The sequence below is a fragment of the Bufo gargarizans genome, chromosome 2, assembly GCF_014858855.1.
Source record: "Bufo gargarizans isolate SCDJY-AF-19 chromosome 2, ASM1485885v1, whole genome shotgun sequence".
Lineage (NCBI taxonomy): Eukaryota > Metazoa > Chordata > Amphibia > Anura > Bufonidae > Bufo > Bufo gargarizans.
In genome coordinates, this window is record NC_058081.1 from 704,139,869 (window position 1) to 704,152,071 (window position 12,203).

The following is a 12,203-nucleotide window of genomic DNA, read 5'->3' on the forward strand; positions in this document are numbered from 1 at the left end:
GAGTGACGTCAGGGCGCCCCAAGCGCATGGATCATGTGATCGCATGGATCACATGATCCATGCGCATGGGGCGCTCGGACGTCATTCTGGAGCGCCCCGGGAGCCGCACGGACTGTAAGTATACCGCTCCCCCACTCCCCGCTCCTACTATGGCAACCAGGACTTTAATAGCGTCCTGGGTGCCATAGTAACACTGAAAGCATTTTGAAGACGGATCAGTCTTCAAATGCTTTCAGTACACTTGCGTTATTCCGGATCCGGCGTGTAAATCCGGCAAGTGGAGTACACGCCGTATCCGGACAACGCAAGTGTGAAAGAGGCCTGAGGGCAGTAGCTGGAGATGTGGAGATGTTGGCAATGTAAAGGGTATCGCTGTGTCAGAAAGTGAACTACAACTAGATGTAGGTGAAAGGGCTTACTTTCAATTACATCGTTTAGCACCTCTAATATACTTTTGTGTTTCAATCCTTCAACGTTTCTGCCCTCCTGTAAAGAGAAAGTCACAGATGCCACACGTTCCACAGCTAAGAGGTCCTATGCCTTTACATTGATACACTATAACAAACCCTCAGGATAGGAGAGATTATTGCTGCTTTGTGTTAGGGCTCAGAGAGTATTGTCTACACCAGGCATCCTCAAACTGCGGCCCTCCATCTGTTGCAAAACTACAACTCCCAGCATGCTCGAACAGCCTACAGCAGGGCATTGTGGGAGTTGTAGTTTTAGAACAGCTGGAGGGCCGCAGTTTGAGGATGCCTGATCTACACTGATTACTTGTAGCAAACTCTCAGCTGTGAGTATAGGTCTGTTCAGGTTGCTGTGGATTTCTCCCAGGCCTACCTTCTTGTAGATGTCCTCTTGTTCCAGTAGGGCTGTAAACAATCAAGCAGATACTTCATAATAATTTCCTCAATGTATTTATTTCTGTAAAGTCTCATGGATATATTACTCTTTCTTACTGCAGATCACAGTGTTACAACTCTCAGCCCTACTGAAACAGGCAGATTCCAGCAAGAGGAAGCTCACCTTGACACGTCTGGCCTCCGCACCAGTCCCATTCACTGTTCTCAGCCTCACTGGAAACCCATGCAAAGAGGATTATCTGGCTGTGTGTGGACTGAAGGTTAGTTTTCTCGACCACATGGATAGTATTACAATCATTGACGCAATAATGTGTTCGTTACCATTTCCTCTGCCTCTTATTACCTCCTAGGACTGTCATGTCTTGACATTCAGCGGCTCAGGATCGGTTTCTGATCACTTAGTCCTTCATCCCCAACTCGCCACCGGCAACTTCATCATCAAAGCGGTCTGGCTACCCGGCTCCCAGACTGAGCTGGCCATTGTTACTGCTGATTTTGTCAAGGTTAGTAAAACCGGGGGGGTCGTGGTAGTGGACCTTGTTGTGCCGAGGATTTGGTTGTTGAAGTTGTGATTTTATCTTTTCTCCAGGTTTATGATCTGTCAACAGATGCCCTCAGCCCCACCTTCTACTTCTTACTGCCCAGCTCGAAGATTAGAGATGTCACATTCCTGTTTAATGAAGAAGGGAAGAACATTATAGTGATCATGTCATCTGCCGGCTACGTGTACACTCAGCTGATGGAGGAGTCCAGTAGTGCTATGCATGGTCCGTTTTATGTTACCAATGTTCTGGAAGTCTCTCATGAAGACTTAAAGGTTTGTGAATTGTGTGGTGTGTGATGAATCTCTCATAAAGCACAATACATTGGTATTATCTCACATTTGCTTTCTGCTGCCGTTTCTCTTACAGGACAGTAATGGGCAGGTCGCAGGCGGAGGTGTATCTGTTTATTACTCGCACGTGCTCCAGATGCTTTTCTTCAGTTATTGCCAAGGCAAATCCTTTGCTGCCACCATTAACCGATCTTTACTAGAGATAATCCTGCTTTTCCCTATCAACATTAAGAGGTGAGATGAAACTACAGATGGCCTGTATTTCTTCCCTATCAGTCAGGCCGGTAATTGGGAGGCTCCCACAAAGTTTATGCTTCATTCTCACACTGCTTCTCCAAAATCACATATGGCTGATTCTGAGATCCGGGAATAAAATAGGCTTGACAAAGGTTAAGTGCATAAAAAGTTTGATAACATACATAAAAGATATATACAAAAGATAACATACAGAGTAACGTAACGGTCACCTAGACCTGGAGCGAATGAGCGCGCTCCTCATTGTCCAGTTACCCAACATGGCATCTGGCCAACACCCATGTGATACAAAGAGAAATGGTAGTCACAAGACACATCCTACCCTGATGATGTCCTCAGTGGAGCTAACCTATCTGTTATATGCCTAGATGTTTTCTAGCTTCCTAACTCCTCCTTAAAGGTCGTCAGTGTGCAGTATGCATGTACAGTTAGTTCAGACCCTTGGAACGTGCCCTGGAACCGCTAACCCAACTACATTACAAGGAATTTCACTACACTAAAAGGATAGGGAAAGAAGCACCAAAAGTAAATCTTCCCACACACTGGTGCAACATTTGTCTATGCAAAGCTGTAACTCTGCAGCATAATAGTTTTTATTCTCATTAAATTCCATCCTCCATTATATTAAACAGTTCCAACGGAGGAAGCAAGACCTCGCCAGCACTCTGTCAGTGGTCTGAAGTCATGAACCATCCCGGATTAGTATGCTGTGTCCAGCAGACTACAGGAGTTCCTCTAGTGGTCATGATCAAACCAGACAGCTTCCTCATCCAGGAGATTAAGACGCTGCCAGCAAAAGCGAAAGTAAGTGTTAATCAAAAGTCCGCAGCCTGCAGGAGGTGAGACCGTTACGATGCACAGTATGCATGTCCAGCATTGGTAAATGTTAAGCATCTCATACTTTACACTGGCAGCTTGTTCAATGGCCCCCGGATGTCCATCTATGGTCTTTGTCAATATCGTACACCTGTGGTTATCCTGTCCGTAGGAAGGAGGATACCCACGTGAACGCTTTCTGCATTCTCATCTGCTCATGCTCTGAATAGTTACTTACTTCATCCAGAGCATGCCTCGATACAGACAGCAGGACCTCCTGTAACTCTGCATGTGCTGGACACATTCAGTTCCTGTTGTGCCTGCGTAGAGGTGAACAATTGAGAAAGCAGTCAAATGGGTAAATGAGTAGAGTGCTGCCATCTTGTTTCCTATGGACATGTAACAGCAACGCTGTTGAAGTAGCCCGTACATTGGCATCCAGGGGCATTTTAATGCACCTCTGCAGTAACGTTTGAGGAGCATTACAGTTTATTGAGCCACAACTAACCGTTCAGGTTGCACCTCCCCCTCCCAGAAGTAGCAAGGGCTAAAAATATGGCTACCAGCCCAAAACGTCATGCATTGTCCATACTGTAAAGTCTTACCTTACTCCCCTTGTTTTCAGATTCAGGATATGGTAGCTATACGGCACACAGCTAGCAATGATCAGCAGAGGACAACCATGATTCTTCTGTGTGAAGACGGGAGCCTGCGTATTTACATGGCCAATGTGGAGAACACGTCATACTGGCTCCAGCCATCTTTGCAGCCCAGCAGCAGTATCAGCATCATGAAACCTGTTCGCAAGCGCAAGCCTGCAGCTGTCAGTGAGTAGCTTTTATCATCTCTTCTGATATGCAGTGCGTGTAGCATCTCTTTTATGATAATGCAGTGTTTTCTCTTCTTTCTGAAGTGACACGGGCATCAAGTCAAGTGACCTTTCCCATTGATTTCTTCGAGCACAACCAGCAGCTTACAGACGTAGAATTTGGCGGCAATGACCTGCTGCAATTGTATAATGCCCAGCAAATCAAGCATCGCCTTAATTCTACAGGGATGTACGTGGCAAACACTAAGGTATGCAGAATAAGATGCTGGATCAAGTTCACGGTCTGCAGGCCCTGCTCTGTCCACAGATCTAATGATTTGTAATTCTCTTCCGATCAGCCTGGGGGATTTACTGTGGAAGTCACCAATAACAACAGCACTATGGTGATGACAGGAATGCGGCTTCAGATTGGCACGCAGGCCATTGAGAGAGCACCTTCTTACATTGAGATGTTTGGTCGCACAATGCAGCTTAATCTCAGCCGATCACGATGGTTTGACTTTCCGTTTACACGAGAAGAAGCGTTACAAGCTGATAAGAAGCTCACCATATTCAGTAAGTAAGGGAGAATTACAAACACAAGGGAAGCATAACCAGGCTTTATAGTGTTGTCCCTGGAGATCAGCACTGTATGCCCTATAAGCATACAGCGGGTTACATCGCCTCCCTTTCTTTTGTGTAGTGTACTTTTTTTTTTTTTTTTTTTTTAACTGGATTTGTATAGAGTAGTGAAGCTGACTATGGTATTCTGTACAGCCAAAAAGATATGCTGACATCTCCTGGCCTATGTCAGATGAATGGGTGCCTGTGTATATGTTAGACTTGCACAGTAAACGTACACTACAAGTGCAGTGTGATTGCACCCTAATACAGAAATGATGATTCCTCCTGAGCAAGAGGCACTGTTAGTAGCCACAAGGGGTTATCTTGGAAAAGATGATGACCTATCCTCAGGATAGGTCATCGTTATCACATCAGCAGGGGTCAGAGTCCCGGTGCCGATCAGCAGTTTCAGGGAGCCGCTACTCCCAGCAGCTTTCCAGGCAGCGCACCATGCATCGTATAGCGGCTGTGCCTGGTATTGCAGCTCAGTTCCATTGACTAATGGGGTTTAGCTGCAACTAGGCCACCTGACCAATGTACGGTGACATCACAGGCCTGGGAACAGGCTGCGGTGCTCACGGAGTGCCCAGCCTCTTCTAACAACTGATCGGCGGGACAGGTCATCAGTGAAGTACCTCCTCCCCTCATTGTTTTGTAACTCAGAACATCCCTTTAAGGAGACGTTCATGGAACAGTTGCTTTGCAATGCTATTTGTATATTAACAAGTTGGGCAGTATTGTGCAGCCTTGCAACCCTTTTGCTCTAGGTCTACAAGGTACTGGTTTGATGACACCCCCATCCCCCCACAATTACATCTGCATGTCTTTGACTTTGTACTGTTTTGCTTATTTCAGTTGGTGCCTCTGTAGATCCAGCTGGAGTCACTATGATAGACGCCATAAAAATATATGGAAAGACAAAGGAACAGTTTGGCTGGCCGGATGAACCCCCAGAAGAGTTCCCCTCTGCCTCTGTGAGCAGCGTCTGCCCGCCAAACCTGAATCAAGGCAATGGATCCACAGATGGCGAGACTGCAACACCACCCTCAAGTAATGGCACGGCCATTGAAAGGTAAGCGCTAGGGCCGATGTTGCATCAGATGTGTAACAGTGAGCCAGTGATGGGAGCAGGATTAGCACTGGCCACTTAAAGGGGTTATCCGACCCCTGAAATGCCCCCCATGTGCCTGGGCTCCTCACACACAATGTACTTACCTGGCTCCTCGGCACCCGCGTCGCTCCTGGAACCAGCATGGCCACTGCTGCTTCTCCCCGTGTGCAGATGAAAACATACGGTGTCGGCGGGGGCTGCAGCTAATGGCAAGTGGTGACGGGGACGAGCCTCCCTAGCATCGTGGATGACGCTGGGGACGCTCATCCCAGTCACCGCCTGCCATTGGCTGCATACAACGCCACCCCCAAAACGTATGTTTTCATCCTCAAACTCGGAGAAGCTGCTGAGGCTGTACGGGTAGCCAGGTAAGTGCATTATGTGTGAGGGGCTCGGGCATATGGGGGGAGCATTTCAGGGGTCGGATAACCCCCTTTAAAATGACTTGTTTACATTCTGGGGTTCACCCTCCTCTCGAGCCCCATTAGTTCTCGTGGCTTCACATGTTTTTATTTTTGTTGTTGTTTTTCTTCGCTCTTCAAAAGTTCTGACCCAGAACCTTTAACCATCTTGGACCGGTTAGTAAGTCTTCCTTACTCTGCACGAGTGAGTGTGCGCACAATCCCCGCTGGTGTACCTCTTGCGCTTGTTTGAGTCTTTGGCCCTAAGTGCATGGCGGTGTCTCGGGAACCTAGTGGTTTTAGGCTAGTCCAACCAGCCATTCTTCCTAAGTGGCTGGTGGATAATGACTGGTGAGCTTTGGGCATGAGTCTGTCAGCAAATTAATTGATCAGTTTAGGATCAGGAAGGCATACTGTTTAGGTATGATAAATGATGAAAACAAGTTAAAAGTCCTATGAACCCCTGGAATAGCAGGGAACACCACCAACATGCAATACGATGTTGGCACAGGCCTGTGGCTTTTGAGTGGTTTGGCTTGTGCCCAGGCACTTTCTCGCATTAACCCCTCACCTTTGTGACCTTTTTACCTGATATGCCTTAACACAATAAAGCCATACTCCTTGTCTCAGGCTGTAAACACGAGGCTATGCTTTAAATCCGGCATAGCTGAGTTTCTCCGGAAGTCTGTTACATGCAGTGTTTTCTTCTCTGTACAGGCTGGTGGGAAGCTCTCTCGAAGCTCTGGAAAGCTGTTTTGCTTTTGGACCAGTGCCTGAGAAGGTAAAGGGTTAGTTTTAGATTATACAGAGATGCCTTCGGTCATCAGCCCGCTAATGGACAACTTGTTTATTTGGCTTAGGAGAAAAGCAAAGCTTCAGCTCTGGAACTGGCAACAGTCCTGCTCTCCATGCCAACACCATCGAGCGTCCAGCTCCAGACAAAGAGTCTCCTGGCCAGTCTGCACACAAGCCGGTCTGCATACCATAACCACAAGGTAAAAACCTGCAGGGGAGGATGTATCATGTTATGCTATGCCAGTTTTCTGCCATAAACAGTTTGGTGCTTGTTTTGTGCCTAAATTTGTGCAGTTTTGTCACTTTACACCGCCCTCACCACTTGGTATGTAAAGTAGTTTCATGCCAGATTTAGCATTGCAACTTTTTGAAGAAAAAAAAAAAGTTGGTAAAAACAGTCCCAAAAATACTTAATTAGCAGGGTGGTGTAGGAAATGTGGAGTCGCGTTTCTAGATGGTTTAACAGGCATCTGTCAGCAGCTTTGTACCTATGACACCGGCTGACCTGTTACATGTGCGCTTGGCAGCTGAAGGCATCTGTGTTGGTCCCATGTTCATATGTGCCCGCATTGCTGAGAGAAATATTTTAATATATGCAAATGAGCCTCTAGGAGCAATAGGGGCGTTGCTGTTACTCCTAGAGGCTCTGCTCTCTCTGCAACTGCTGAGCCCTCTGCACTTTGATAGGGGCAGGCAGTGTAATCATCATCATCATCACGCCTGGCCCTGTCAATCAAAGTGCAGAGAGAGCTGAGCCTCTTGGCGTAACGACAAAACCCCCGTTTTTCCTAGAGGCTAATTTACATATACAAATTTTTCTCAAAAATGTGGGCACATAATGTTTGTAAATTGAAAACATGTTAATAAAAATGATCTGATTAAAAAAAAATAATAATAAATGCGGGCACATATGAACATGGGACCAACACAGATGCCAAGCGCACATGTAAAAGGTCAGCCGGCGTCATAAGGACAAATCTGCTGACAGCCTTTGCAACAAATATCGCACGCCCTTTGATAAATTTGACAGAGCAAAAGTGACTTTAAAAATTGCTAAAAAGTGTTTGGTTATTTATAACCAAAACACTGGTCTTGAATGATTTAAATTCTGGTAATCTCTGTGCAGGATCAAGCACTGCTGAGCAATGCCGTACAAAGTTTGAATTCTTGCGCTCCTGATGGAAAGGACTTGGATCCAGAAGTATTCCAGAGACTGGTGATTACCGCCCGGTCCATCGCCATCATGCGGCCCAACAACCTTGTTCACTACACAGACTCTAAATTGCTGTCAGGAGAGACAGGTGAGTGTGCTGGCCATCCCCGTAGTTCACATAACAATCACTTTAAAGATTAGAGATGCATAAAAATCTTGTTTTCAGATATTGATGAAGGCAAAGACGTTGTGAAGACCGGTGAAGGAGAAGAAGTGTACGCCTTCATTACACAGCTCGTCAACCAGTTTTGGAAACTACATGCATCTAAACCCAAGAATGCTTTTCTGGCTCCTGCTTGTCTGCCCGGTAAATGGCTCACAGGTTTTTCCCACCTTACAAGCCTAGTCTCCAACAAATGTCTTCCAGCAGATATATAGGTCATGTTTTCTCTCCTGCAGGTCTTACCCACGTGGAAGCAACAGTCAATGCCCTGGTGGACATCATACATGGATACTGCACGTGTGAACTGGACTGCATTAACCTAGCATCTAAAATCTACATGCAAATGTTGCTGTGTCCGGTGAGTGACTCTATCTAGTGTTTTCGCCTTTGAGGAGTGGAGATACGTAACGTTAAGTACTGGGTTTTCAAATGTATTTATTTTTTTCCAGGATCCAGCTGTTAGCTTCTCCTGCAAACAGGCTTTAATTCGGGTCCTCCGTCCGCGCAATAAACGCCGTCATGTGACTCTTCCATCTTCTCCACGTAGCAATACACCCATAGGTAAGCGCACTCTCATACTGTCAGCATATAAGCTATATAAGGATTCATTCGGTCCTGAACCAGGTTCCCCTCTGCTTCCTGTGATGTGTTGTCAAAATACTGGTGGCGACCCACAAGTGTTATCCCTGCTCTTGGTGTCACAACTATGCGTGTATTCTTCTTGAATTTTATCCCTGACCATTTTGTGCTGGCAGCCGTGTTATTTTGGCTGAGATACCCATTTCCTCCTTTTTACCTCAATGAATGGAGCATCTTGATAGACACCCGTACATCATCATTTCAATTCCCTCTAGGTTGGAGAGCTTGGTTTCCTTCAGGTGTGGCTGTCATTAGGATGCCTCCGCCATACAAGGACCTCTTTAACCGTGAGCACTCGGGTTTCTATCACCCTTGGCTAGGAAGGGTCTCCTTTTATTGTGTTGGTTATAGTGGTGTCACATGCAAGGCAGCCATGTTGTTTAGTTGGGTGCTAGTGAATAAGGTTTTAATCAATGTGCTTCTGGCCAAGGAGACAAGGACGACGACGACGATGATGACGCAGAAGATAAGATCCAGACTTCTGGAATACCAAATGGAGAACACGTCCGACAGCAAAGTCAAGTGCAGAATGAGGTTGACCATGGAGACTTTGAGATGGTGGTGAGAATTGTGTGTACTGACTGAGCATTGCTTTTTACATTTATAGTGTTACATAGCTTAATAGGAAGAGCTGAGTACCATTGCCCCTTATTTTATCAGTCCGAGTCCATGGTCCTGGAAAGTGCAGACAGCGTCAACAATGGTAACCCATCGCCATTAGAGGCTCTCCTAGCTGGAGCTGAGGGCTTCCCACCAATGCTGGACATTCCACCAGATGCTGATGATGAAACCATGGTGGAGTTAGCCATCGCTCTTAGTCTTCAGCAAGATCAGCAGGGTAAGTTAAAGATTAATGCAGCGTGCTGTTAAAGGGGTTTGCTTAGGACTAGTGTTGAGCAAACTTGTGTTTTAAGTTCGGCGTCTAAAGTTCGGGTTATCGAAGAATCGCGCTATGGATTCTGCTACCACGGACCCGTCCGTGGTAGGGCTGCACGATATGGGAATTTTGTGCGATTGCGATTACGGCCCTAAAAATTGCGATAATGGTATGCAATGCGATATTTTAAGGGAATTGTGCTAGAGGTCTATTTGCTTGGATTTTCAAGGCAAAAGCACACACAAATTACTGATAATGCAGAAATGTAGTTATGCTTAACTCAAGAACTGAAATGCAGTGTTTTTTCAAAATAAAACATCTTTTACTAAATTAAATAACATATTTGCATTACTGCAAAAGTACAAAATACAAAACTTGCCATTTTCTTAATAGCACTGCACAGATAAATAAAAGAGAATAAATAAAAGAACATTTGTTCATTAAAATAACGACTTGCCTCCAGCCCCTCCTCCCTCCCAATACTGTAACTGATGTATCGCCGGCCGCGCCGCGCAGCATAGCAGCCGGCGATACATCCGTGTCAACCACGTAAAAAATCAACCATCGCTTTATAAGGCGCACTGCCATTTCCCCCCCACTTTTGGTGGGGGGAAAAAGTTTCTTATAAAGCGAAAAATATGGTAATATAATTGCAGCATTTTTGGGTCGACCAATTGGCGATGGCGATTAATTGCGATTGCTTTGGCAATATATTGTGCAGGCCTAGTCCGTGGTAGCGGAATCCATAACGCGATTCTTCGATAACCTGAACTTTAGACGCCGAACTTAAAACACAAGTTCGCTCAACACTACTCAGGACTTAAATATTGATGACCTGTCCTCAGCATAGGTCATAAATATCACGCCGGTGGGGGTCTGACACCTGCCAGCTGTTTGAAGTGTAGTATATCAGCCATAGCGCCATACATTATATAGCGCTGTGTTTGGAATTGCAGCTCAGTCCCTTTCACTTTAATAAGACTGATTGTTTTGACCTTACATGCCGAGGAAGAGACTGCAGAGCTCAGGTCCCAGGAGTTAAATGCTGAGGATAGGTTATCAGCGTTTAAGTCTTGGACAACCCCTTTAATCTTGGGTCTGCTGACCACCTACTGACCGCTCTGTATGGCGCATGATTATCTCACCAGGAAGCAGCAGCAGTGCTCTGGGCCTCCAGAGTTTGGGATTGTCTGGACAAGCACCAAGCTCATCATCTTTGGATGCTGGAACTCTGTCAGACACCACTGCATCAGGTAACGGTAGTGCATGCGACCCCATGGAGACACAACATTAAATTGTTTTACGACTGCATGTAAATGTTATAGAACAAAACTCGCCAATGCTGCTGTGGTGATTCAGCTGACGCTTGCATTGGGTAATGTTAGGTAATAAATTGCTTTGTCCCTAATAAAGCTGCTCTGCTTCTTGTTGTGGGAGCTGGGGGATCTGTGTTTTGCTGGCTCGCTAGTTAGAGACTGTGTTTTTACCTGTAACAGCTCTCCTCATGCTTATAGCTCCAGCATCGGATGATGAAGGCAGCACGGCCGCAACCGATGGTTCCACCCTGCGCACCTCCCCAGCCGACCACGCAGGTAGCGTGGGCTCAGAGAGTGGAGGCAGTGCCGTGGATTCGGTGGCTGGTGAGCATAGTGGTACGTCTGTCACATTAAGTTTTATAGGTATGAGGAGTTAAAGGGGTTTTCCCATCACAGACAATTGGGGGATATCGCCAGGACCCGCACCTATGCTGAGAACAGAGCTGGGAAAGGTGGTGGAGGGCGCACTGCGCATGCTCAGCAGCCCTCCTTTAATTTTATGGGGCTAAGCTATTTCCGTCAGCCCCATAAAAATGAATGGGAGCGATGGCCAAGCAAGCGCCGTGCACTCCCATTCACTTGTATGGGGAGAGCGTTTGGCGTTGGCTGGACCCCAGGAAACCTGGGGTCCTTCAGCCACCGCTTTCTCCACTCCGTTCTCGTTGTAGGTGGCTGTCCCGGAGGTGGGACCCCCACCTATCAGACAATGGGGGCATATCCTAGCTATTTGCCCCTATTGTCTGTGATGGGAATACCTCTTTAAGGCATAAGAGTAATGAGGGTAATAAGAGCTGCAGGTATAATAAGCCTGCCTGATATATGCTGTGTATTATGTGTTACAAGGATGTGTGTGGTACGAAGCGTAGCTGGACTGATTGTGTTTAGCTAAGCTTTCATAGAGCATTGGAATCCTGGTAGATTTAAGAAAGTCTGAGCCCTATAGAACCAGTCTTTACCGTCGGAAGATAGTGGGATACATGGAACAGCCATAAACATTCCCATTATCTGCAACCAAAGGTAGTGTTGGCTGCAAAGGAACGTGTGTGGCTTTTCTCTTAGAGATATGGCAGTCAGCAAGCACACAGCCTCATCACTTTGACCTTTGCTGTAAATGGCCTTACCTGTGGGCCACCAAGAAGGAAATGTTTAGGTTGGTTAGCTCTTGCCCTATTCTTGTGAAATTAGAGAGTTGTTTGAGGTTTTTTTTTTTTTTTTGCTAAATCGTTTTAAGATATACATTTGTCTTTTCTCTTCCAGTATCAGGTCGGAGCAGTGCATATGGGGACACGACAGTTGAGGGTCACCCTGCAGGACCTGGGAGTATAAGTTCTAGCACAGGAGCGATCAGCACCGCCACAGGACAGCATGAAGGTGAATGTTCGGAAGGAGAAGGGGAGACAGAAGGCGATGCACATACTAGCAACAGGTCTGCATTGCTTTACAAAACCACCTCTTAGTAAGCTGATGGATTACAATCTGTATCAACA

General features: G+C 46.3%; 1 protein-coding gene across 1 annotated transcript in view; it reads left to right on the forward strand.

Moving 5' to 3' along the window:
* The window catches only part of UBR4 (ubiquitin protein ligase E3 component n-recognin 4), a 94,825-nt gene that overhangs the window by 38,532 nt on the left and 44,090 nt on the right, over window positions 1-12,203 (forward strand). Inside the window, 20 exon segments of the mRNA XM_044282503.1 lie at window positions 965-1,123; window positions 1,214-1,366; window positions 1,453-1,680; window positions 1,775-1,932; window positions 2,586-2,757; window positions 3,395-3,596; window positions 3,683-3,846; window positions 3,937-4,153; window positions 5,057-5,273; window positions 6,431-6,494; window positions 6,574-6,708; window positions 7,635-7,809; window positions 7,888-8,028; window positions 8,121-8,242; window positions 8,334-8,445; window positions 8,954-9,084; window positions 9,184-9,361; window positions 10,549-10,653; window positions 10,915-11,052; window positions 11,974-12,142. Coding sequence (XP_044138438.1) covers window positions 965-1,123; window positions 1,214-1,366; window positions 1,453-1,680; window positions 1,775-1,932; window positions 2,586-2,757; window positions 3,395-3,596; window positions 3,683-3,846; window positions 3,937-4,153; window positions 5,057-5,273; window positions 6,431-6,494; window positions 6,574-6,708; window positions 7,635-7,809; window positions 7,888-8,028; window positions 8,121-8,242; window positions 8,334-8,445; window positions 8,954-9,084; window positions 9,184-9,361; window positions 10,549-10,653; window positions 10,915-11,052; window positions 11,974-12,142 — 3,140 coding nt within the window.